The sequence below is a fragment of the Streptopelia decaocto genome, assembly GCF_964273445.1.
Source record: "Streptopelia decaocto genome assembly, chromosome: Z".
Lineage (NCBI taxonomy): Eukaryota > Metazoa > Chordata > Aves > Columbiformes > Columbidae > Streptopelia > Streptopelia decaocto.
Window position 1 is genome coordinate 73573568 of NC_138657.1, and position 25499 is coordinate 73599066.

The window sequence follows — 25499 nt, forward strand, 5'->3', positions numbered from 1 at the left end:
TACAGATAATGCGATGGTCACACTTTGCAAAGCCCTTGGTGTGGAGATGGTATTCTTCCCACCCCGTGGATGCACAGTAACATGGGGCTAATGGATGGCTTGAAGACTTGGAGGCTGTTTTGGGAGCAATTGACTCGTCTCTTTTACTGAGGCAGAGATGACAGCAGCCCAAAGGGTGGGAAGGTGCTACCACCTGTTGGGATGACTCTGAATCCAGCTTCTACCAGTGCTTTCACTGTCCAACTCTCAGGGCATCTTGATCATGAAGACTGTGAAGGTATCACACATGCTGTGCCCTGTTCACCACTTCGGAGCCTGACAGCTGGGTTGGGCTCTGTCTGCTCAGAGCTTGTATTAACTGATTAGAATATTTTCCCTTTTGATCTTGTTTTCCTGCGTCACAGGAACGAAAAAGAAGATTTGGAAATTCTCACTGGCAGGTCAGGGGCTGGTCTCCCTCTGCCCTTATCTCATGGCCTTCAGGCTTGGTTTCTGAGCTCAACAGACAGCTGCTGGTGCCCTATCAAGGCGCTGCAGTGAGTGATTCCCCCACCGTCACCCTATCTCCAGGGACCTGCCTGCACAGGTCCTGCTGGCCACTATCTCCTTTCCCCACCTGCCAGGACACGTGTTCCTCCCTGAGACCCTCTGCCTCCAGGAGATGCTCAGCAGATATTTTGGGGCAGATTTGTAAAAACAGGTAAAAATTTTATCATGACTGACCCTGCATTTCAGTGCTGGGTGTTTCTGTATTTTTAAATATAAAAATTGCCCCAAATGGCCTATCTAGCCACACACCTCTCTTCATGAAAGTCCACTCTTGGAAGGGCATAAGGACAAGTGACACTTCTCCAGAATATTTCCTGGACTTCTAACATTTTTTTGTGACTCAAACTCCCTGAGTCAGAGGTGTCCTTGTTTTTAATAGTCTTCAGATTTTTTTCCCGTGAATTTGTGTAGTTATTTTTGAAACCAGGTAAATTTTAAGCGTTTGCAACATCCTGTGACAAACAGCTGCCCAAGCTAATGAATTGTCTGGGTGCAGAATCATTTCCTTTGGTTTGTTTTGATCCTGTCACCTGCTAGTGGGGTTTTTTTGTTTTGTTTTGGTTGAAGTAACCAGCCCGTTTCAGGACAGAGGCTCATCACCCAAGGGGCAAGGTGGCCTTCTGCTCATGGCTTGGTAACCCACAGCATGGCAGTATGGGGTATCCGAGCAAAAGCATTCAGCTGGGAGTATCAAGCGTGCCTGTCGCCCCTGGGTCTGGGCATTTGGGATTCTTGGAACCACCTGGATGTTAGATAGCACAAAGCCCTCAGCTCCCTTTGCAGCCTTCAGCACCTTCAGGAGGCAGCTGGCCTCACCCCGTGTTCCCCTGACTCATCTCGAGGAATGTCTCTCCTGAGTGTCTGTGCAAGGACAGGTAACTCCTACCCTTTGAGGTCAAACCAGGCTAAAGCAGCTTTGCCCAGATTCTCCAAAGCTGGTGTCCAGTTTTTGTTTTGGTGGAAGGACCCTCATGTAGACCTCAAAGTGATCTTCCCTAATGGGGAAGCCATCTGTGACCCCAGCGGATGACAGATCTGGGTCACAGAGCAGCCTTGCAGAGGCTGTAGGGGCCAGGGAAGAGGGGTTCATCCCAGCCCAAAGCCAGGGCGCTCGTCTCTGTCCTCCCAGTCCCAAAGCACCCTGTGGAGTGAGGCCACACACTTGGGACTCATCTGTGTGGAGAAGAAGGCCCAGGAGAACAGCTTCAGCACCCACAGGGTAAGGCTTTCACAAGACGTTCCTGGAGCGGCAGAGCTTTGAAGCTGGTTTCTGGTAGCAGCCTCTTGTGTGGAGCCTCGGGTGGCTAGTCATGGGGTTCAGCATGCCCTGCTATCTTCCTCCCAGAGAAGGAAGACTTTGGTCTTTCTCCTCCTCCCAGCTGAGCTGCCTAATTCCACAAAACATCTCTGAAACACCTACACCCTGGGGTGAAGCTGTCTCTGTGGGTTAAAAACCATGAACCAAGAGGAGTCTGGCAGAGACAGACAACACAGTTGCATGATCTCTGTTTCCGTGGGAAGTGAGAGCAAAATGGAGAACTGTGAGGGAGTTTCTCAAATGCCCATGTCAGCTCTGACTCAGCTTTCCTGACCCCTGGCATACCCTGACACTGCTCTGCCTCGGTTTCCCCATCACGTGAACAAGGACGGACCATACCTGTCTTGAAGAGTCATTGGGATGGAGGGGCCGGGACCAAGGAAAAAAGGGCCAGAGCTGTTGAATCTGAGCCAGGTTTCCTTGAAGATTTTAATTAATCAAGTAATAATCATCATCATCATCATCATCACCTCCACTGACGTTTGCCCGGCACCACACAGGTTGGGTTTAGCTGAAAAGGAGGGAGGGAGGGCACACGCATCGCCAGGCGGTTTGGCACTCGGAGGTTTAAGCCATGAATAAATAAACACCGCATTTGCATGTTCCTGGCTCTCTGCACTACATGTAGTCCCAGGAGCTCCCCCAGAGATTGCATATTGATTTTTTGGGGGGAAAACGGCACTATTGTGCTGCAGGGAGGGCTGTTTAGTGGGACAGACAAGACAAACCAGTTGCTGATAGAACATAGCATGATGGCAAGAGGAAAGGGAGCACAGATTTTCCCCTCTCTCAATGCCTTCAATGTGATTTTTGGAGGCTGCAGGTTGTTCCTTACTATCAGAAAAAAAAAAAGAAAAAGGTTTCTTCTCCTTGTTGCTATGTATAAAGCCCACAGCAACAGCTGGGAAATCAGATAAATTTGCTCTCTTGCCTGTTGCAGGAAGCAAACAAAAGCATCTGGAAAATAAAAACAAGGGCACAAAACAATCTATGCAAAAAGCAAATTAGTGATTTAAAAGGAGGCAAAACACAGCAAGCACATCATGAAAGCATATCAACTTCCCATTAGTTGACTTCATGTAATTCAGGCAACCACAGTTTTGAGGTAAAGCTACCAGAACCACTGACTTTGGACAGCCCAAATCAGTCTCTCCCTCTCCACTCCTGACCTATACGTATGGATGGGTTTAGTCCTCTTTGAATTTTTGACCTTTTAGGTTTCTTTCCCAAGGCAGGGTGTATAGCACACCATCCCAGCATACAACCCACAGACAAGGGCTCTGGCTCTTGTACCACCCCATGAACCTCAGGTTTATCCCTGTAAAGCCCCAGAGCCACCCCTGCCACTGGTGGGGGGGATGCAAAGTGGCTGCTCCATCCCCACACAGACACGTGAAACTTAATAAACCAGGCGAGACTTAATGAAACATCATCCATGCAAGCAACAAGTGATGACTGAGGCTCATTTTAATCAATGTGACACTGCATTTTGTTTTAGGTTTCAATGGCTAGAAATATGTATTTTACCACCTTTCCTTGCCCTGATGAGGTTTCCCACTTCTTGGTCGTTGTGAAGATTGCTTGTTAGGCATGTGTTTCTGTGATACGGCCATACTTCGGATGGGCAGCCAAATATTACAGGAATGCCTTTTTGTGTCATTACCCCATGTACCAGATCATTTTTGCTGGGGAGTTATGAATGCCTCTATCATGTGTTAATACTTGAGAATCTGAAGCCCTTGAACATATTAATACTTCAGAAACCAAAGGGAGGAATTATTTAATCTTACAATGAAATGCAGATTCTGCTGGGGCGGAACAGAACGCCCTCTGCAGAAGCAAGAAACCCCATTAAATCTGGGTAAAGCTGCTGGGAGGGATTGGACGGGCAATGAGAAGTGCCACACCCCCACATGGCCAGACGATGGTTTCTGCCTCTCTCCAGGCACTGTCACTGAGGTCAGGTTTTGGGGAGCCTGGAAAAAAAACAGCCGTGGCCAAGGGGGGCTAGGGGTGGATGCAAAGGTCTGATGGGAAGGGCCCTGGGCAGGAGCTGGCTTTGCCCATGGGAAGCATGAGATATCCACAGGTGACAGAATCATAGAAATATGGAATCAGAATTATTTTGGTTGGAAGGGACCTTTACAATCATTGAATCCAACCATAACCTAACTCTAGCACTAAGAGCCTCATTGATACGTTTTTTAAACACCTCCAGGGATGGTGACTTCACCACTTCCCTGGAGCAGCTTGTTCCAGTGCTTCACAGCCATTTCTCTGAAGAAACGTTTCCTAATATCCAATCTAAACCTTCCCTGGCACAACTTGATGCCATTTCCTCTTGTCCTATCACTTGCTACTCATGAGAAAATGATGATGCTGAGCCTGGGAACATGCTGATGTTTTAGCTCCACGTTTTAGCAGCCACGTGCCTCCCCACACTCCCGACAGCCCCTCTGCCAGCTCTGTGGGTTCAAAGACTGTGGGCACGCAGTTGCTGAGCTAGTTGGTGTCATGATTCCTTTCTCATAGTCATCACTTCAGACTATTTAGTAATCCAAGAGTAGAATAATGAGAAGGTGAAAGATATGCAGAAGGAAGAAGGTGCACACACAAATTTGGTAAAGAGAAGATGAACGTAAGAGGATATTGGAAGTCAATGATGTCCAGGAACGGATGAAGAGAGAGAAAAAGTCATATTAAAAACCACTATTGGCCAGTATAAATCCTTGTTAGCGTTCCTTCAGTTTATTGAGCAATTTCTTTTGGCTAAAATGAGGAGAGGAGGAGAAGGAACGGGCCTAATGATAGAATGAGACTAATGACTGAGGAATGCCAAACTACTTAACACACCATTTAGCACCCTAGTTGCAAACAGCTTTGGCAGGCGGATGGTACTTGGGTCCCCTCAAAAAAACGAAAAACGTGCAGGAACCATGCCTGCAAATCACCACCAGGCTTTTTGTTCTGCCAAGCATAAAGGGATGGCAGGGAGCAGCAACTGCTCTTTTCTTCTGAAACTCTCCCTTTTTAGGACACCAGAGATTCTCACCAGTGGTTCAACACCACCCCTGGCCCTTCTTATGTCGCAGGAGAAGGGCAGCTCTGCTCCACCAGCATGGTGAACCAAGTGAGGAACAGATGGAAACAGAAATAACCCAACAGGGAGGGGAAAAATCTCAGCCCCAGCCTGTTGGTCCCACCAGTTCTGTTATCTCATGGGAGTGATTTTGGCTACTAACTGTGACACCAACTTCTCTGGTGTGGGGTGGCACGCTGTGTGCTTCATGAGTGACTTCCATTTGTGTAGATTGAAGGGATGGGTCGTGGTTTTTGGTCTGGGCAGGTGGTCATGGACCTTCTGGGGTTTGAGATTGCCTGTAGAACACAGCATGAGGTATTTGGGTGGCTTGGCTGTCTATGTGACGGTAGTCAGGGGCTGTGGCATGGCTTCTTTAGTGTGGTGTAGATGTTTTAAAGGAAGCATGCATATTATTTTGGGGTGTTTTGCCATTTGTAAGATGGTACTGTTGAATTTGATGGCGTTGTCTGGATAGCTGGTACTGTTGAATTTGATGGCATTGTCTGGATAGCTGGTGCTGATGTGAGGTTTCACAGGGGTGCACTGATGCTAGCTTGCTGTCCGTCTATGCCTCTTCATAAAACAGGAACTCCAGGATGTCATGCTGAGAAGATGCTGGTACACAGAATTTGAAGATGCTCACCCTCGGTGAGAAACTGCCTGGGAATGGCTTCATCTGGGCTAGGAAACTGCAGATTCCTGGGGATGGAGTCAGGAGAAGGATTCCTCTGATTCCCCAGGGATTTCTGGATGTTGAGGAGGAAGCTTGGCTGGAACCTGGAGCCTGGCAGTGGGTGGGCAGCTGGGGTCATACTGCAGCTCTTCAGCCAAGGTGGGATGGTGGGAAGTATGTGATGCCTGTCAGGGTGGGCGCAGGGTGTGGAATGCTGTAAAATATTTTTTTTTTACTATTAGTATTAACAAGCTAAGATGGGGTGCAATTAATGACTCACTAGGTGCTGAAATACTCTATGAAATAACTTGTTCTGCGAAAGACGTCACTGACCCCGCTCCCTGCTGCAGGGCTGTCCGGGCTGCCTGGCTGCCCCTGGGGGGTACCTCCAGGAGCTGGCCTGCTTCAGCCCCCCCAGTTCTCCTAATGCCCCCTAGGTCCCCCTAGCCCACCCCAGCATCCCCAGGTCCCCCTAGCCTGCCCTGGCGCCACCAGATCCCTGGGACTCCCTGGCTCCAGCAGAGCTGGCACCTTCTTGCTGTGGTTGTGTGTGCATGAGTGCACGTGTCTGTAGGTTCATATGTACGTGCATGCCTGAATGTATGTGTGTGTTTGTGTGTGCACGTGTATATGTGTAAAGTGCTTGCATGTGTGTGAGCATGTGACTGTGTATGCATACAGGCATATGTTTGTGCATGTGCATATGTGTAGAAATGTGTAGAGGGTGTGTGCATATGTATGCATTCCTATATATGTGTATATAAGTCTATGTGTGTATCTACAGGTGTGTGTGTGTTTATGTGTGCACATATGTGGACACTTGTGTCTAGAGGTATTCATGTGTGGTGAGGTGTGCAGATGTATGTGTATATACTTGTTTGTGTGTGCATATATGCACACGTATCTGTGTGCGTTTGCAGGCGCGCATATCCCATCCTGGAGGCTATGGCATGAGGGCTTTCCCCTGGAGACGGGGAATGCAGGGTGCTGGGGGATGGCAGGCGGCCAGGGAGGTTCCAGGTGATGCCCCGTTATCCAGCCCTCCCCAGAGCCAGACCCTGAGCCCTCCCTGTCACCCCAGTTGGGCATTACACCCTGTCCTGGGTGGCAAAGGGGGGTTGCTGAGGGGTTTGCACAATGGACACCCCAACAACCCACCCTGGACCGGACATTTATCCCCCAAGTGACCACGTCCCTTCTGTGCAGCACAGGGATGTGACCTTGGCCAGAGATGACCAAACTGGTTTTCCCAGCCTTAAAAAAAAATATTGCACAGGGCTATAATTACCCTCACCTTAAATAAGAGCAGAGTCCAACACCGCAGGTATGCCTGCAGCACCCCGAGGTGTCAGGCAGTGAATCACGTCTTGGGAAGCAGCGCGTCACAGCGGGGATGGGCCACGGTGAACTGGGAATGGGGGAGAGGAATGGAGCTGGGACACAGGGGTCCTGGTCCCCTTGGGGGCAAGAGGGAAGGGGGAGGAACAGTCAAGGAGCTGTTTCTTTTGGGAACATGGAGGATAAATTCCTCCCAAATTAGGAGCTGATAATAATTTGTACTCGGCAGAGTCACTGGGGCTGTCCACAAGAATTACTTGTGAAACCGGCCGGGAGTTAAACACCTGCGCTAACTGGAAGTCAATTTTGGAAGCAACTTTGGAATATGAGGGTGTGTGAGGGAATATGTGCACTGACACGGATGGGTGAAAGGAGTTTGTCTCCCCAGCTCAGGTAACAAGGGTACGCCTGCAGAACCTGACCCAGGACACTGTGATGTAGGATGAAGCAACTCGAAGGTTGCAATAGGCAAAAATCCTCCCTGGGATGCTCTGGAGAGGGCTGGGGGTGTTGCTGCTGCTGGCTGAGATTGAGGCCATGATGCAGCAACTGGGCAAGAGCTGCAATGAGCAGTAACAGGGACCAGAAGCCTCATCTCACACCTACAGCTGTCACCTGCATCCTCACCACAAGAGTTTGTGTGCAGGAAGCGTTCTCCGAATACAACAAAGGGTCAGTTCGGGTCTCGGGAGACTCTCCTTGGAAACCAAGAGCCAAACACCCACTTGCAGGAGTCCTGGTTCCCTGGCTGACACAGGCTGAGAACCCACTTCCAGCCGGTCTTCATGCATGGAAGTTGTTAAATACTGAGTATGTGAAGGGCTCTTGGGCAATGATGCTGCAACTGTGCCCAGCTAGGCAGCAGGTCAGGCGACACAGGGGCTGATACCAGCCTTTTCGGGAACAGAAATAATGCCGAGCCTTGAGCAGGAGCCCGTCATTTTCCAAGCAGAGATGCTGCACAGCAGCAGCGTGTGGATCCCAGCCCTGTGGGGTGAAAGCCAGGTGGCTGCTGGCACCGTGACACGGCGTTGCTTTGCTTTCCCTCGCAGACACAGGGGTGAGAGTCTGCCCCGCTCTGCTGCATGCCAGGTGTGGCAAAGACCTGCAGGGTGGGCAGAAAATCAGCTGCAAACAGTCTCTGAACTCGCAGCTTTTTTTTTTCTTCTTTTTTTTTTTTTTTTTTTCCCTCCAACACCCACCCTGCTTATTTTTCCTAAACCCTGCTCCTGCTTCCTGTAAGCACTGCTCGTGGGCTGGATTTGGCTTAGGGGTCTTGTGTGGGGGACAGAGCTCAGCCCAGTTCATCTGGGGAGTTCTCTGAACTCCTACATTTACCTTCAGGATGAATATGTGATTTTCTACCCTCTGTCTTAACATGCCCACGCGTTTGCTCTTGAAGAGATCCTGCTTATAGTGTTTCCACAGTGCAGGTAAAAACCGGAACCGAGGGTAGCCAGGGTTCAGGGAGAAGAATTTGGATCTGGCATGGAGATCATATTATGTTCTGTGTTGGAAGGGACCCACCGGGATCACTGAGTCCCACTCCTATCCCTGCACAGGACAACCCCACAGTTCACACCATGTGTCTGAGGACACTGTCCAGTCTCTTCCTGAACACTGTCAGGCTTGGAGTTGTGACATGTCCCTGGGGAGCCCGTTCCAGTGCTCCAACACCCTCTGGGTGAAAAACCTTTTCCGAATGTCCAACCTGAACCTCCCCTGGCACAACTTCCTGACATTCTCTCGGATTCTGTCATTGGCCACTAAAGAGAAGAGTTTGGCGCCTGCCACTCCTCCTCCCCTTGTGAGGAAGCTGTAGCCACCATGAGGTCTCACCTGAGTCTCCTCTTCTCCATGCTGAACAAACCAAGTGACTTCAGCCGCTCCTCATACTGCCTCCCCTTCAAACCCTTCACCAACTTCACAACCCTTTTCTGGACACTCTCTAGCAGCTTTATATCTCTTTTACACTGTGGTTCCCAGAGCTGCACACAGTACTCCAGGTGAGATGACACACTCCAGCCTGGGATGCTATCCCAGAGCAGAGTCCTCCTCAAGAAGGTCAGTCCCACTGGGACTGACCACAACATCCCTGCTTCACAGTGGTGCACAGCAAGGTGAGGAGAAGTGAATTAGACTTTCTACAGTTATGCAAAAGCCAGTCAAAGGGCTGGAAAGAGTCCTAAAATTATCTGAGTCCCAAATCTGTGGCTCCTCAGTCAGGGACACACATAGGGTGGGCTTTTAAACACCCTGACAACTCAAATCGGGTCAGGCCTGGAGCTTGGAGTTGCTCTGTAAAAGAACATATACGTACAGACATATATAAACGGGGTATTTCTCTCGCTCTGGCAGTCCACACGCAGCCTGCCTCCAGCCCGCTGCTGGTTTCAAGCTCCTCCGGTTGCTGGCTATGCTGGGTCAGGCTGCGGCAGCTTTGCCTTGTGCTCTCTGCAGGTCACGCACGGGACGCCCACCCCGGTGAATCACTGAGCACCAGAGCCCGGCTCTGCGGCGTGTGGGCAGCTCGGTGCTGGCTCTGCCCAGGGTCAGCCTGCCTGCTTTGGAAAATAAACCTCTTTTTTTCTGGGCACAGGGAACGGTTCTCTGTGTTCACTGTGCCTTGAAAATGTCAAATAACTCAGGGTCGTTCTACAATCCTCATGCGGCTTCACCGCTGAGCCACCCAGGGCTCAAAACCAGAGAGGGGTGCACCTCCACTGATTTTCCCCTGACACGACTGCTCTGGGCTGCTCAGGGTTGTGGAATGCAGGACACTGTGGAGTGCAGAGGTAGAACTGAACACTAGCTGCTGCCCCTTCAGAGCCTCAAGATTGAGTGTTACTATCAGTTTACACCCGGTTTCAGCAAAGCCTGAGTCTGCTGCTTCATGCCATGGGTCTTAACAGGTTGTTGATGCAACAAGTTGCATTTCTTACCTCTGCACTTCGTGCGTTGTTCTCCAAAGTGAGCAACACCTTCCAGGAGCTTCCACAAGCTCTGTGCTGTCCACCACCTCTCCAGCATCCCTAGTGTGATCCTCATTGGGATTTGCAATGGGAATGTTCTCCTGCAGGGTATCTCCAGACACCACCAGCTGGTCCATTCAGTGGTCACCTCCAGCTGGCTCAGTATCTTTGACCAAACACACAGGCAAAGAAAACCCCAGAATTCTGTCAATTGACACCAATCATTTGGGCCTGGGGGTTCTTACATTAAAAAAGAGCCACTTGTTCTGAGACAGGAACAGGCTGCCCAGGGCAGTGGTGGAGTCAGCACCCCTGGAGGGGTTTAAAAGGCATATGGTTTAGCGCTAGAGTGAAGTTATGGTTGGACATGATTATCCTAAGGGTCTGTTCCAACTAAAATGATTCTATGATTTTTTCCCTCTCTCTCTCTCTCTATATATATATATAAAATATTATTTATTTATTTTTTTTCCCCAGAATCCCGTTCATTGTGCAAACCTCAGCTTGTTTTCCTGTGCGCTTATTTACATCTGGCAGCTCCGTCACCAGCTGATACCCCGGATACCCATCTAACCCCACACCCAAGCAGCCCCAAATTTCCCCATGTCCAGAGCACAAACACACCAGGCTGAAAACCACAGTCCTGTGTGTTTATTGAACCTCACACACCTCATCTCCCTCCCTTATTCTAAGGTCCCTTTTGAACACGATGTGACAAGCGTGGCGCTGCTCACACCAGGAGGCACCGCAGGTGGGCCCCGAGAACTCGAAACCACGCGGGGCTGCGCTGAGGACTGCAGTTTTGGGGTTAAAAGTTGTGCGTTCGGCTTACAGCTCTTCTAACCCGCCACCCCCGTGCCCTCCCTCAGCCACACTGCCGCCAAGCGCCGCAACCGCTGCAAAAGGCACAGCTCCCAGCACGACACGCCGCAAAATGAGGAAACACCCCCCCCCCCCCCCCCACCTCTTTCCGCTCAGGCGCGCTCGCCTCCGTGGGCGGCTCCGTGGGCGGGGCGGGAAGGCGGGGCGCAAGCCAGCGCGACCAATAGGAACCCTGCGCCGGTACGCGCGGCCAATGGGGAGCGGCGCTCCGCGGCCGGCGGGGTGAGTGGCGCCGCACGTGGTGGTGGTGCCCACGCGCGCGGGTGAGGCGGCGGCCATGGCGGTAAGGAAGCGGCGGATCCGGGACGGGGGTCCCGGGGGCCCCTGCGGCGGGTCCCGCCGGGCTCCGGGCCGAACCGAGCTGTGTTCTCCTCGCAGGGCTCTCCGGAGGCGGCGGAGGAGGAGGCGGCGCAGGGCCGTGCGGCGCGGAGCGGGAAGAGGGCCGCCCCGGCCGGGGAGCTGCAGCCCGCCAAGCTGAGCCGGGCCGAGCTCTACAGACCGCCCACCAGCGAGGAGCTGAGCCAGCTGAAGGAGACGGAGGATCTCTTCCACTCCAGCCTGCTCCGCCTGCAGGTCAGCCGGGAGGGACGGGGCGCTGGGCTGGGGCTGGGCAGGCCGGGGAGCGGCGGGATCCCGGGCACGGAGCTCCCGGCAGGCGCCTGCGGAACAGCCCGCGGGCCCTGAGCGCCCCGTGATCCCGGGCAGCGGCTGCTCCTCTCCAGGAGCTGTCACAGGACCGGGGCAGAGCCATGGAGTCGTTTTGGTTGGAAAAGACCCGCAAGAACATCGACACCATTAACCCAACAGTGACACTAAAGCCTGTCCCTAAGAACCTCATCTATGCACTTTTTAAACCCTTCCAAGGATGGTGACTCCACTGTTGCCCTGGGCAGCCTGTTCCAATGCCTGACAACCCTATCTGTGAATTTTTCCTAATATCCAATATAAACTTCCTTTGGCGCAACTTGAGGCCATTTTCTCTTGTCCTATCACTTGTTACCTGGGAGTAACCCTCTCCATGCTACAGCCTCTTTTCAGGTAGTCGCAGACAGTGATAAGGTCTCCCCTCAGCCTCCTTTTCTCCAGGATAAATAGCCTCAGTTTCCTCAGCCGTTCCTCGTCACACTCGTGCTCCAGATCCCTCACCAGCTCCGTTGCTCTTTCTGAACTGTCTCCAGAACCTCAATGTCTTTCTTGTAGAGAGGGGCCCAACACTGAACCATTGGGCACAGAAAGCACAACCTGTACGAGGCACTCAGCTTATTACTGGTATTTCCGCTGTAATTCTTATTACCATCCAGTGCCAGGCTCTGTGCCTCTCTTACAGTACTAGAATTGAACCCCTCCAACTGCATCATGGTGGGAGCGTGGCCATTGTGTTCCTCGCTGTGTTAGTTTATTGCTTACCTGGGTGAAAAAGTAACGTCAACAGATGCACTTGGCTTCTGTCTTTGACCAGCTTCTGGATGGGACAGGAGAGTTTATTCATGTCCTGGGAAAGCAAACTGTCTGTATTAGGGAGAGGTCTGGGTGTTGGCTACATGACTTCTTGTGGTTGTAATGTTGGTGATTTTTTGAGAAGTGGCTTTGGTCTCCTGAAGATCTGCTCGGTCTGGTGGCAGAATCTCTAGGGTCTGCAAGGTCATTTTCTGGGGCTGATGCTTTGTCATACTGAAAATGTTCCTGAGAGCAAAGCCTACATGAAATCACTCCACTTTTTTTGTGACTGAATGTCATGCAGAAGCTGGTGAGATGGAGCTGATTTCCATTCAGCCCATCACAGGAGATGGCAGGAGCTATGTTATCCTTCTGGCCATGGGTTGACTGGACTCTCAGCTCTGGGCATGGATTGTGGAGATGCTTAGATGTGTTCTCCAGCTCACCTGCTGCCTTCTTCACCAGGCTCATGGTGCGTGCTGGAGAACAAGATAAAGGACAGGAGTGATTCCAGTATGGCAGCTGCCTTTCAGGGTCCCCTTTTCCCTTACAGATTGAAGAGCTTCTGAAGGAGGTGACACTGAAGGAGGCGAAGAAGAAGAAGATTGATGCCTTCCTCCATGAAATTAGTAGCCTGCTGAGCGCTATCCCAGAGACCCCAGAAACGGAAGTATGTCCCAGAGGGATGGAGGAGGCAGTGTGACCCCGTATGGAGCAGGTTTTGCTCTTGCTGTAGGGGCAGAGGTCCCTGTGGACTGTGTCCTTTAGGGACTAAAAAAAATATTACCTTACTTCATGTTGGAGGGGAGAGGGGAATACTCTATCTCTAAGCCCTGGGTGCGGGTGCCTGAAGTTGTGTGGTGAGAGGGGTCTTGGTTCTTCCACCTGTTGGTGATGTTTGGTGTATTTCACATGTTCTGTCTGTCCACAGCTCACTGACCAGGCCTGGCTCCCCAAGGGTGTGAAGGTCCCGTTCCTGCAGGTGCCATTCAGCGTGAAGGGGAAGTTCCGCTTCCTGCCCCCAGCTGAGCTGAAGGTGGTGGGCAGTTACCTGCTGGGCACCTGCATTAAGCCAGAGATCAATGTGGATGTGGCGGTGACCATGCCGCGGGTGAGTCTGGCTTCCAAGTGGCTTGGGGCCCGGCTGAGCTCTGTCCCTTCTGTGACCTGCCCTGTGCTCTCCAGTCCTGAGTGAGGTTGCAGTATTTGGACATGCGGTCTGGTGACTCCATGAAGAGCTGGGGAGTACTGTCTCACCACTGAAAGTTTTTGGCTGCTTTGATTTTAGTTCCTCTTGAACATCTTCCTTCCCTCTGCCTGGGCTGAAGCTCTTCCACATTGCCAAGGAGATAGATACTGTACAGCTTTTTGCCCCGTTGCACTTCTGCCCCAGCTCCCAAGTCTGTGTTGCAGGGGGGGGGTGATATTGCACAGAATCACAGAATGGCTGGGGTTGGAAGGGACCTCTGGAGATCATCCAGTCCAACCCACCTGCTAAAGCAGGTTCACCAGAGCAGATCACACAGGAATGTGTCCAGGAGAGTTTTGAATGTCCACAGAGAAGGAGACTGCACAGCCTCTCTGGGCAGCCTGTTCCAGCATCTGTCACCCTCAAAGTAAAGAAGATTCTCCTCATATTCAGATGGAACCTCCTGTGCTTCAGTCTGTGCCCATTGCCCCTCATCCTATTATTGGGCACCACTGAAAAGAGCCTGGTCCCATCGTCTTGACACCCACCCTTGAGATTATATATATTATTCAATATATTCATTAACAATTTAGATGAGGGAATAGAGTGCACTATCAGCAAGTTTGCTGATGACACCAAGCTGGGAGGAGTGGCTGACACGCCAGAAGGCTGTGATGCCATCCAGAGACCTGGACAGGCTGGAGAGTTGGGCGGGGAATAACCTAATGAAATTTAACAAGGGAAAGTGTAGAGTCCTGCATCTGGGAAGGAACAACCCCAGGTTCCAGTATAGATTGGGAAATTCCATATTAGAGAGCAGTGTAGGGGAAAGGGACCTGGGGGTCCTGGTGGACAACAGGATGACCATGAGCCAGCACTGTGCCCTTGTGGCCAGGAAGGCCAATGGCATCCTGGGCTGGATTAGAAGGGGGTGGTTAGTAGATTGAGGGAGATCCTTCTTCCCATCTACTCCGCCCTGGTGAGAGCACATCTGGAATGTTGTGTCCAGTTCTGGGCCCCTCAGTTCCAGAAGGACAGGAAACTGCTGGAGAGGGTCCAGCGTAGGGCAACAAAGATGATTAAGGGAGTGGAGCACCTCCCTTATGAAGAAAGGCTGAGGGAGCTGGGTCTCTTTAGTTTGGAGGAGACTGAGGGGTGACCTTATTAATGCTTATAAATATATAAAGGGTGAGGAGCCATAAATATATAAAGGACGGAGCCATGCTCTTCTTGGTGGCAAACAATGATAGGACAAGGGGTAATGGGATCAAGCTGGAACACAAGAGGTTCCACTTAAATTTGAGAAGAAACTTCTCAGTGAGGGTGACAGACACTGGAACAGGCTGCCCAGGGAGGTTGTGGAGTCTCCTGCTCTGCAGACATTCAAACCCGCCTGGACATGTTCCTGTGCGACCTCACCTAGGCGTTCCTGCTCCAGCAGGGGGATTGGACTAGATGATCTTTTGAGGTCCCTTCCAATCCCAAACATACTGTGATACTGTGAATACCTCTCAGCCTTCTCCAGGCTGAACAGACCCAGCTGTCTCAGTCTCTGTTCATAAGAAAGTTGCTTCAGACTCCTCATCATCTTCGTAGCCTGCCGCTGAACTCCCTGCAGTAATTCAGTAATCCCTTCTCAAATTGGGAGCCCAGAACTGGACACAGAATTCCAGATGCAGCCTCACCAGGGCAGAATAGAGGGGGAAGACAACTTCCCTTGATCTGCTGTCCACACTTTTCTTAATGCACTCCAGGTACCATTTGGCTTCTTGGCCACAAGGGCACGTTGTTGACTCATTTGCAGGCTTTTACCTCTCTAGAGCTCCCTCTGTTTGCTGCCCAGACTTGTTCAAGTGGGGTGTGAGACAAAGTGATGCGCTGTTTAGCTGTATGGCTCTGCTCTGTCTCCTGTGATCCTGGAGCCTGGTGAGCCAGCAGCAAAGTAGAGCTCCTGACTGACTTGGAGCTCCCTGGGGCTTCAGTTGCATGTCAGAGATGGGGCTGTCTGTGGGGCTGGGGCGAGTGATGGGTGCTTTACTGGCCTCTGCAGGCATGTGAAATGAATTTACCCCATCCCTCTCTTTCCAGGAAATCTTTCAAGACAAAGACAACCTGAACCAGCGCTACCACCGGAAGAGAGCTCTCTACCTGGCCCACATTGCCCAGCACTTCTCCAAGGAGAAACTCTTTGGCAGTGTGAAGTTTGCCTATATGAACAGCAACCATCTCAAGCCCATCCTGCTCCTGAGGCCTCAAGGTAGCACTTGAGCCTTGGCTCTGGTGGGGACTGTGAGTGGGGGCTGATGTTAGGTGGAGGATGGTGATGGTGGTCTCATACCATGTGGCAGCCCCTTTGGAGAGGGGTCAGTCTGGGGCTGTTGTCACAACTGGTGATAAGTTTTGGAGTTTTGATGTTCCCAGCTCTCCTTTCCCTCCACACAGCCCCTAGTCCTCAAAGTCTCTTTCCCTTCCGATCCTCCTCTGTAGTTTGACTGGACTCCCCAGCCTTGGCCCACCCTGTAGGTACTTCACGGAGTAAAGTAGGCCCTATGAAAACATGTCTGTGTCTAGTGCTGTCCTCTCTGCTTTCCCCATCCCTGCTCCTTGCCGTCTTCTGGCCTTTCCCAGGCAGCTGCACACAATGTGGCTCTTCTTGGAGATGACAGGGAGTGCATGGGCTGCTGGGTGCCGCTGGTTTCCACAGACCCCAGGTGATAGTGGGTTTGGGTCTGGGACAGGTGGTGGCAAGGCCAGGGTGGACAGGAAGGTGCTGGTGTACCAGGCTGGCCAGTGGGGATGAAGATAGGACTTGGACGTGAATAACGTGACCTTGGGGTTATTGTTGGCTGTGGGATATGGTCGCTCTCTTCTCTGAGATGATTTCCACTCTGCTGAGTTTTGTTGGGAAGTAGCTTTTTCCTCTTCCCAAGCTGGGGATGCTCCCTGTTTTCCTCCTGCATATCTGTTCCTTGGTGCTTACAGGCAAGGATGAGAAGATGGTCACTGTCCGACTCCATGCCTGTCCTGCCACGGGTCTCTTCAAACCCAGCCGCTTCTACCCCAGCAAGAACAACGTCCGGATGGCCTGGTTCATGGAGCAGAGCACCCCCAAAGAAGGTAGGCCCTGGGGGAGCAGGGTGCTGCTCAGTTCAGCCAGAGGCTGCACCCAGTTTGCTGCAGCTGTTTTATGTGAACAGCAGGTTTGTGGTTGGGTCCAACATGCTGTCGTCTCCCTGCACAGGAGCCGCTGAGCCCCCAACCCCTCACTACAACAACTCCATCGTTTGCGACACAGTGCTGCTCTCCCACCTGCACTTCTTGTCTAGTGCAGCCACTGACTTCCCAGGGATGAAGGATGGCCTGGCCCTTCTCAAAGTTTGGCTGAACCAGCGGCAGCTCAGCAAGGTATGTCCTGTGCCAGGGGTCAGGGCAGGCTCTGCTTGCCTGGCTGACCTTTCTTAGGCCTGCTCTCCCTTCTAGAGGTGAAAAGGTGGTGTTTTGGTCCTGGCGGGTGGGCTTGTGACTTTGATCTGTGTTAGGTGTCAAGGGATTCCAGTCTGCGCTGTGAGTTGCAATGAGTCTGTGTGTACTGGGATGGTTGTGCTTCTTTGAGATCCTGGGAATGATGTAGTGGGTGTTTGTTTTTTTGGGAGGGGAATTCATTCAATTTCTCCAAGAACTTTGAGTTGTTACCTTCCTGCAAGGGGATCAATATCTCTGCTTGTCATATAGGGCTTTGCCTCCATGTCTTCCTGCTGAGGCTGGGGCTTGGTGGCTGAAGCAGCTATGTGGGGTGGGCTCTGGGGCTTGTGGTGCCTTGTTGAGCTCTTTTTGACTCAGCCCTTTGTTTTCACAGGGTTTGGGGTGCTTCAGTGGCTTCTTGGTCTCCATGCTTGTTGGCTACCTGCTGATGAAACGCAAGATTGTTAAGATGATGAGTGGGTACCAGGTGCTGAGAAGCACCCTGCAGTTCCTGGGTGAGTTTGCAGGTGTCAGCAGTCTCTGTGTGAAGCCTGAAAATGGCGGAGAGAAGGGGAAATTGTGGCTTTTCTCCCTCTGATGCTGAGTGGGGTGGGGTGGACAGAAAGCGATGAGAAGGCAAAGGAGGGCTGGATGGAGCAGCTTGCAGAGAGTTGGGTAGTGTTGGAGGCCAGCATCATGCTGTAGCACTGTTTATGTTGTGAGACCACAGTGGTATTGGTGTGTAGCTGTACCGCTCTCACCAGAGAAGGACATGTGGATGGTGGTGTGACTTGTTCCTTCCTGTCTGCCCACAGCCACCACTGACCTGAGCGTGACGGGGATCAGCTTGGTGAAGGATGCAGATGTCTCTCTGGTGAGCAACGCTCCTGGGGGGCTTGTGCCTGTGTCTGGCTGTGGTGCCAGTGCTCCCCAGGCAGGGTTGTGCTTGTTACAGGGATGTCAGATGGCAAGGAGGTGGTGTTACTCTGGTGTTTCTGCTGCACTGTGACTCTGAGGACTGTTATTTGCTCTTCCAGCCTGTCCTGGATGATTTCCACCAGGCGTTTGAAGTGGTCTTTGTGGATCCCTCTGGGCTGGTGAACCTCTGTGCTGATATGACTGCCAGCAAATACCACCAGGTACTGGGCAGGTTGTGGTGGCTTCTTGAGATGCCATCTTAGGAGCAAGCTGAGGCAAGCAGAGGGTGGTTAGGCCTCTTGGAGGAGGACGTTAGACCTGGGGGAGGGGTTCAGTGTTGCTTTCTAGGCTTTTAACATTCATCTCCAGCTCTAAAGGTTGGAAGTTAATTTTAAGACTTGGATGTAGTGCTGCCTTACTTGTCTTGCTTGAATGGTGGAGAAAAGTTGTTTTCCTGGGTACTTTTAAGTGAAGCCAAGCAGCTGTTCAGCAGAAATAACTATTTTGGAGCAGAAAAAAAAGTGTCTTCGTGGCAGGGATATCCAGGAGGGACTGTCTGGCCAGCAGTGACAGCTGTTAGTGATTTGGTTTCATGCTGAGGACAGAGGCTGACTGGGATCAGGGTCTGCTGGTGACCATGGAGCTGGGATGCCTGTGGTTGATGGAGGAGCATCGGTGACCACTGTTGGAGGGATTTGCTTTCCTTTTCCCCTCTCATGTATGCTCTTGCTCTGTATTGTCTCTTTACTCAGGTCCAGTTTGAAGCCAAGCGCTCCATGGAAATTTTGGATGATCGAATGGTGGACGGCTTTCAGGCACTGCTCATGACCACGAAGCCCATGCTCAGAACCTTTGACCATGTCTTCCAGTGAGTTTTGCTGTGTTGGTGGGGTGATGCTGAGGGCCTTGTTCAGATAGTAGTGAGCTGCTTCTGGCTTTGGACTGGAGCAGATTCAGATCTGCTTCTGGGGAGGTGGCCCAGCCAGCTCTCAGACAGACACTGGTGCTTCTTGCGTTTGGCCATTCTGCTTTTACTGTCTAGATAGCCTCCCAGAAGGAAGGGCGGAAGTTCTTTGGTTTTTGGGAATGATAAATGTCCCAAGAACCAGCATCTCCTCTGGTGGATCCTGATATGCCAAAGTGCAGTGTTTCTTCTCGTAGCCCCAATCCTGGGCCAGGACTCTCTTCTCCCCACTTTAGCTATCCTCTAGCATCTCTCTCAGAAAGGATTTGGTGGCAGAGGTGAGTGGCCGGCTTCTCTCCTCGGTGACCAGCTTTTGTCCTCCTCCTGTAGCCTGAAGCATGTCTCCAAGCTGCAGGGTGCCTGCAAGAAGATGCAGCTGCTGAACGAGCTGATGGATCGGGGTGGGAACTACGTGGCCGCAGCCCTTCCCTTCATTGTCTCGCTGCTGACACGTGGGCTGGCTGGGAGAGCACTGCTTGTAGCTCATTCCTTGCCCCAGATCCCTGAGGTAACGTGGCTCAGCAATGACACTGTGTCTTTTGCAGCATGTGGTGTCTTATATGTCCCCTGTGGTGCTGCTGGGCACAGGGAGGGCATCTCTGCTGGCTGGGGGAGGAAACAGGCCTGACCCATTTATGGGGAATGAAGGACTTGAGGCTCTGCGTGCTGGGGTGTGGGGTGCAGCTGGAAGGCTTGGTCTGGGGAGAATTTGTGGCCCAGCAAGGGCTGGCTGTGCTTGCCCAGGACCCCAGAGCTTGTAGCTGGAGGTTTGTCTAGCAGCCTGGTATCCCAGCAGCCTCATTTCTCTTTTTGCTTCCTGTTGCCCATTTTCCCACAGTGGCCAATTGACACTGAGCCCCCGAAACACAAGGATGTTGGGCCCCTGACGTTTGGGCTTCTGTTTGTCCCTGAGTTTGCTGCCAGTGTGCTGGAGAAGGGACCGCAAGCAGATCTCCCTGAGGTGAGGGTTGTGCTGCTTATGGTGAGTGGTGTGTAGCAGAGCTGCTGTTGTGCTGTGATTGTGGATGGCTTTGGGGCTGGCTGGTGGTTGTGGAAATGGTTTGGCCAGTCCCAGTGGTGACCTGTGTCCCTGACCTGGCTTGGCCAATGTCCCTTGCAGGCCCAGGACTTCCGGACCTTCTGGGGGGAGAAGTCAGAGCTGCGGCGGTTCCAGGATGGCAGCATCTGCGAAGCGGTCGTATGGGAGGCTGACACTGTTTGCCAGAAACGCCTCATTCCTGAGCAGATCGTCAGGCACCTCCTGAAACTGTAAGTTGTACCAAGCAGCAGCTGAGGCTGCAGCTGTGTGTGTGGTCATTGCTGCTCTCCTGGCTTGTGCCATGTCCCTGGAAAAAATATTGTCAGCTTTGTGCTTCGGAGGACATTGTGGGTTGTTTTGGCTTTGAAATCTGGAAGGCATTTCAGTTCAGTTGTGGTCCTGATGCTGCAAGGTGCCTCTAAAAAGAAGGTGGGGAGGGCAAGGACATGGTGCTGTAGCTTCTGCTGATGGCAGTGCTAAGGGCAAGGAGCCAGCATGGTTCTGCCCTTACCTACAGTTGGGTGGGATGTTGGAACACTCGTTGGTGGAGCTGGAATAAAAGCCATCTGGACCTTGCAGGATGCTTTGTGAAGTCCTCTGGGACCCTGTAGTGGTTCACAAGGTTGGGTCTCCCTATGACATTGGAAAGCCTCCAATGCAGTTTAGACCTTCTGCCGAAAACAAGACCTTGTTGCACAGAGCAAAGGGGTTGCCTGCGTCTCTTTATCCCAACTCGAGGAGGGGTGTTGTGAGGAAAGGCTGCATGTTGGCAGTTTCAGCTTTGAATCTTGTGAAGCTGAACAAGTTCTTGTGCTGCTTTAGGTGGATAACTTGGGCATCAGAGGGACACACAGATTGGTGTCCTCACCACGACCTTCCTGTATGGAGGGATTCCTTGGTCTTGGACAGACCCTTGCCTATGGGTACAGCATACAGTGTCAGGATGGATGAGTTCATGTGTCACAGCTCTGATCCTCTGTTGTCTTCTTCCACATAGCCACATGGACATTCCTGAATCCTCCATCTGCTACATTGGGGCCCTGCTGGAGTCCGTGATCAGGCCTGGGCGAGAGGTACAGTTGTTCCCCCAGTGGGGCTGGGTTTTTCTTGGAAGGGCTAAGAGAAGGTCATTTTGGCTTTGTAGCCCTGAGGCAGCTAGGTGGTTCCCAAGAGAAGGAAGCAAGGGTAAGGAAAATGCCTGCCTATGGGCTCTTGGATGGGCAGCATGGTGTTCTGCTTGGATCTTCTGTGCCTTTTCGTGCCAACCAAGGCATAGCTGCTAAAGTCCTCTTGCTCTGGAAGCCCGCCCATTTTCTCCAGCAGGCGTCTGCTGGCCTCCTCTTTCTGCTTCTGTCCACTATGTCCACACTGTCTGAGGATATATCACTGTCCCACTGTGCTCCTCTGGCTGCACCTTTCAGGTGCTACATCCTTCAGGTCTTGGGCCAGACACTCTTGTGCCTTCATCCCATAGGCCCACTTGAGAAACCCAGAGGGGCCTTCCTGACATGCTGCGAAATGCAAGATCATGCCCACTGACCCCTCCCTAGTGTTGCCTATCTATCAGAAAGAAAAAGATGTGTCCTGAAGGCTGGAAAACATCCCCCTCCCTACTTCTGCTCTCCAGCTTGTAAAATTAAAGCCTGGAAATGAGACGTGGCACTTTGGCACCACTTTGCTGGTCTTTCAGGAAAGCAGCTCTTTAGCTGGTTGTTGGATGGAGAAGGAAATTGTTGCCTTTCTCCTTTTTAAGAGCAAAGGGGACCAAATCTGACTGAGAGTCTCCTGTGCCAGGACCAGTTGTGGTCTGGACAGAGCCACATGTCAGGTTTGGAATTAAATAGTTGTTTGTACAGCCTGCTGTGCGGTGAGCCAGCAAAATCTGTGTGTGCCATGTCCCTGCAAGCTAGCCGGGAGTGAGCAGGGTGGATGAACCCCACGCTGAGGGGGGGTGCGCTTTCCCAGAGTCGGAGGGGCATTTAGGAGTCTGATTGTTGCCAATCCTTGACTTATGAAGGAGAAACTTGCTGTTATGTACGAGGCAGTGGGTAGGAGTGTCTGTGCTCCTCCAGCTACTTGTTTGCAGGCAGCTGGGGAGTCTGTGGTGGCTGAGAGACATGGGGGATAAGGGAAGGTGTATGGTACAGCCAGCTCCAGAGACAGACAGGATGGGGGTTTGTCATTTGTGGTGCACCCCGCAGAGGGTGCTGCTGCTCTGCCATAAAGCACAGGCTGGCTGGCTGCGTGTGGCTTGGCTCAGCTGTGTCTGAGCTGAGTAGTTTGGTGTTAGTGATGTCTCCTCCTTATTCAGGCTCCTCTGCTGCACTTTGGGAGGTGCAAGCAGACAGAACAGCACCAATTTTCCTTTTGGAGCTTCTCATTCATCCTCCCCAGGGCTCCTGTGATGCACTGGATATGTTGTCTTTGCTTTTGCCATGCTTCACAGCTCTACCTTGGTTAAGGATGTAGTTGGAGCAGTTTTCTGTTAACTGCTGCCTGTGTTGGCATTGAGAGGCACTAGCAGAGCTCTCAACTGGCCAGTGTGTGGTCTCTTTGGCCCCAAAACACTCTTAGCTTCTCCCTTCCTAGTGAGAATGCTGGCAGTACAGCTTTTTGCACCACCTAAGTGTCTTGCACAGGAAATAACTTCACTTGCTGCTTGAAACACACCCTCTGGGATGGATGCCTGTGGCTGCTGGGGAGCCACAGCCTTGCCCTTGGCTTCCCTCTCTCTCTCTTACCTCCCCATTTTGCTGAGTGCTCTTGCCAGAAGCTCCTTCCTGGGGTGTCAATCCTGGCTCCTTGGAGCTTGGCTGTGTTGCTAGCCTGGGAGGGAGACAAGGTGGGCATCCATGCAGGAGTGGGAGAGATGGAGAGGCTCCCTGTGTGTCTGCAGGTGTCGGGGACAGGTGAGGAGGCCATGGTCAGCGTTGTCTGCTCCTACGATGACCTGAGCCGCAAGCTGTGGAACCTGAAGGGGCTGCCGCTGACCGTGACTGCTGTACAGGGTGTCCACCCAGCCCTCCGGTACACAGACGTGAGTGTCCGCGGGCACAGCCCATGCATGAGGGGTCTGTGTGGAACTGGGGGGAGGCCCTGGACTGAGGGGGAACAGAGAATGAGTCGCTCTCTGCTTGTGTGGCTCCTGAGAGCCCTTGGGGTAGTACAGTGTGTCTTCTTTGCTGTCCCATCCTTGGTGCTGGCTGTGCACAAGTTGGCCAAGCCCTCTGTGTTGGGGTGCTTTGCTGGAGCGGGAGTTTTGGGGCGAGGGGGTGTATGGTGCTGGGGGGGTTTCTGCTCCCTGGTCTTAGTCCCCAGGTTGCTGTTCTCTCCCAGGTCTTCCCGCCCATTCCCATGAAGCCGATTTATTCCTTCCATACTCAAATCAAGACCAAGCACTTGCTGCTTCCCTCAGAGGAGAAGCCCTGCCCGGCCTACATAGCCCCTTTGACAAGTAAGTGGGGAGCAGTGTGAGTGGGAGATGATGTAGTGGGGGGAAGCAGAGGCAGGTGGCTATGTTGGCTCCATTACTGCAGTGTTGGTGTGCTGCAGGCAGGAGCAGAGCCCTGGCTTTTCCTGCTCTCCTGCTGCAACCTCTAATCCCAGCTGTCCCCTTCCTACACCTCATTCCTGTGTGGGGCTCACTGGCCTCTTGCTGTCCCTTTGTCCCCAGTCATCTGCCACATGGAAGGCAGTGGTCAGTGGCCACAGGACAAAGAAGCCATCAAGCGCATCAAGGCGGCTTTCCACCTCCAGCTGGCTGAGCTCCTCCAGGAGCAGCACCACCTGGTTTGCAGACCTGCTGTCACCCACACTGATGTGTACAAGGTAGGGGCACAGCAGGAACCTTCTTCAGACCTCACTTGTTACTGAAGAGGCAGGTGGGGTCTGTGGGCATGGTCCCATTGGGCAGAACCAAGATTTGGATAGAGCACATAGAAAAGAGCATAGTGAGACTCTGCTGATGCCAGGGTGCTGCTATTGCATCCCTGAGGCGCAGCGTGGCACACCAGCCTGCTTATGTTACCACCAAGCCTGACCTCACTGTCTGCTCCCATCTCAGGATGGCTACGTTTTCCGTCTCCAAGTAGCCTACCACCGAGAGCCCCTGATCTTGAAGGAAGTGGTCACGCCAGAAGGGATGCTGAAGTACCAGGACACAGAGGAGTCTCGGCAGCTGGAGCTGGAGACATTGCATCTGCCCTATTTAACCAGCTCCCTGCATGGGTAGGTGAGGTGGGGGGTCCCAGAAGGACCAGGGCACAGGATGTGTGTGGAAGCCAATGTGGAGATGTCCTTGAAGCTGCAGGATGATATTGGGGAGAGGAGCTCATTGTGGGAAGTGGCCCTTCTGCTCACCTCCTGAGAGGCTCTGTGGGGGGATTGAGGGGATGAATGTGGGTGAGAATGGCACTGGTTGTCCTTGTTGAGGTCACTGGTGTAGGGAGACAAGTACCAGCGAGCTGCATAGAAGAGCATGTGGCAGAATTTCCCCTTTGTTCCCCCAAAATCTCAACCTCCACAGAGTATGCCCTGTGCTTGTGATGCTGCACACATGTTCCAGGTGGATGTTTGCCTCTCTCTTCCCTTCTGCTGAATGCCAGAATGCGTTTTGGGTCCTGGGAGGTGTGGGTTGAGCAGTGGCTTGTCTCCTTCCACACAGGCTCCAGCAGCAGCACCCTGTCTTTGGCAGCACTTGCCGGCTGGCCAAGCGCTGGGTCAGTGCCCAGCTCCTGAGCGACAACATCTCTGAGGAGTGTGTGGACCTCCTTGTGGCGTTTCTCTTCCTCCACCCAGCCCCCTTCACACCGCCCAGGTGAGGATGAGGAGCCCGGACTGACCTAATGTGGATTTCATGCTTTTTTTCCTTACCTGGTACAGAGGAGGGATGGGATGCTGATAGGGCAGGAGGTGCTGGGATGAGTCCACTGTGCTGCCAAAACACTGTTCCAAGCCCTGTTGGGAGCGGTTGGCCAGAGAAGATGGAGATTCTCCATGCTGTAGGGCTGGGGCTTCCCCAGCCCAGTGCACTGTAGGGAGGGGAAGAAGATAAGAATGGGAGCAAGTTTTGTCATGGCCTTCTGGTGCTGGTGGCACAACTGTGGGGTGTCCTGTACCTTCTTGAGTGCTTGTGGGGCCTTGTCCTGCAGGGAATGGCTTGGAGAAGCAGGGGTGAGGGCTATGTTGTGGCTACCAGCATGCTGGGGCTACTGGGTTCCCTGAAGGGGATGTTACTGTGGTGCTGGTGGCTGCAGCCTCTCTGCTGGAGAGGACTCCTGAGGGAAGGGCAGGAGGCTGGCTGCTGAAAGCTGAATTGAGGTATCATGTTGGTAAATAGCCCTGCAGTGCCAATTGCTTGCTGGCTCCCAGCAGGTGGATGGAATCTGGCCCAGAGGGAGCAAAATTAGGTTAAAGGGACTGTTATTGCTCTGTGGGGAGCCAAAAGGTTACTTTGCCCTGCACTTGGAGTCTGGTTTCCTTCCCCAAAGTAGCCAGGATTAACAGCCTGATGCCTGGAATGCTTTCGTCTCTCCTAAAATACCCTGCTAGCAGGAGCCGCATTGACCCAGCTGTCTGGCTTCACACACGTGTTGTGTCATAGGGGAAGAGGCACAGTGGGAGCTGGGCTGGTGCTGTTCAGAGCTGCACTGGAGGTGGGACCAGCCCTCTCTCCAC

At 52.5% G+C, this 25499-nt stretch overlaps 1 protein-coding gene and 1 long non-coding RNA gene across 2 annotated transcripts in view; one reads left to right on the forward strand and one right to left on the reverse strand.

Annotated features, from left to right (window-relative positions):
• Positions 1-4659: 4659 nt before the first annotated feature.
• Positions 4660-10148, reverse strand: LOC309451187. The gene is made up of 3 exons (XR_014186199.1): positions 9903-10148; positions 6917-7030; positions 4660-5836 (listed from the first exon to the last, which is right to left on the reverse strand). It is a non-coding gene; the product is annotated as an uncharacterized lncRNA (long non-coding RNA).
• Positions 10149-11018: 870 nt separating this feature from the next.
• The window catches only part of NOL6 (nucleolar protein 6), a 29860-nt gene continuing 15379 nt past the window's right edge, over positions 11019-25499 (forward strand). Inside the window, exons 1-20 of the mRNA XM_082075408.1 lie at positions 11019-11097; positions 11193-11387; positions 12805-12921; positions 13183-13362; positions 15529-15697; positions 16423-16557; positions 16682-16845; positions 17297-17417; positions 17718-17776; positions 17940-18041; positions 18573-18688; positions 19115-19292; positions 19623-19745; positions 19905-20053; positions 20821-20896; positions 22720-22860; positions 23160-23277; positions 23497-23651; positions 23887-24050; positions 24487-24639. Of these exons, the coding sequence (XP_081931534.1) occupies positions 11092-11097; positions 11193-11387; positions 12805-12921; positions 13183-13362; positions 15529-15697; positions 16423-16557; positions 16682-16845; positions 17297-17417; positions 17718-17776; positions 17940-18041; positions 18573-18688; positions 19115-19292; positions 19623-19745; positions 19905-20053; positions 20821-20896; positions 22720-22860; positions 23160-23277; positions 23497-23651; positions 23887-24050; positions 24487-24639 (2621 nt within the window). The 5' untranslated portion in view covers positions 11019-11091. The remainder of the gene's footprint in view (positions 11098-11192; positions 11388-12804; positions 12922-13182; positions 13363-15528; positions 15698-16422; positions 16558-16681; positions 16846-17296; positions 17418-17717; positions 17777-17939; positions 18042-18572; positions 18689-19114; positions 19293-19622; positions 19746-19904; positions 20054-20820; positions 20897-22719; positions 22861-23159; positions 23278-23496; positions 23652-23886; positions 24051-24486; positions 24640-25499) is intronic.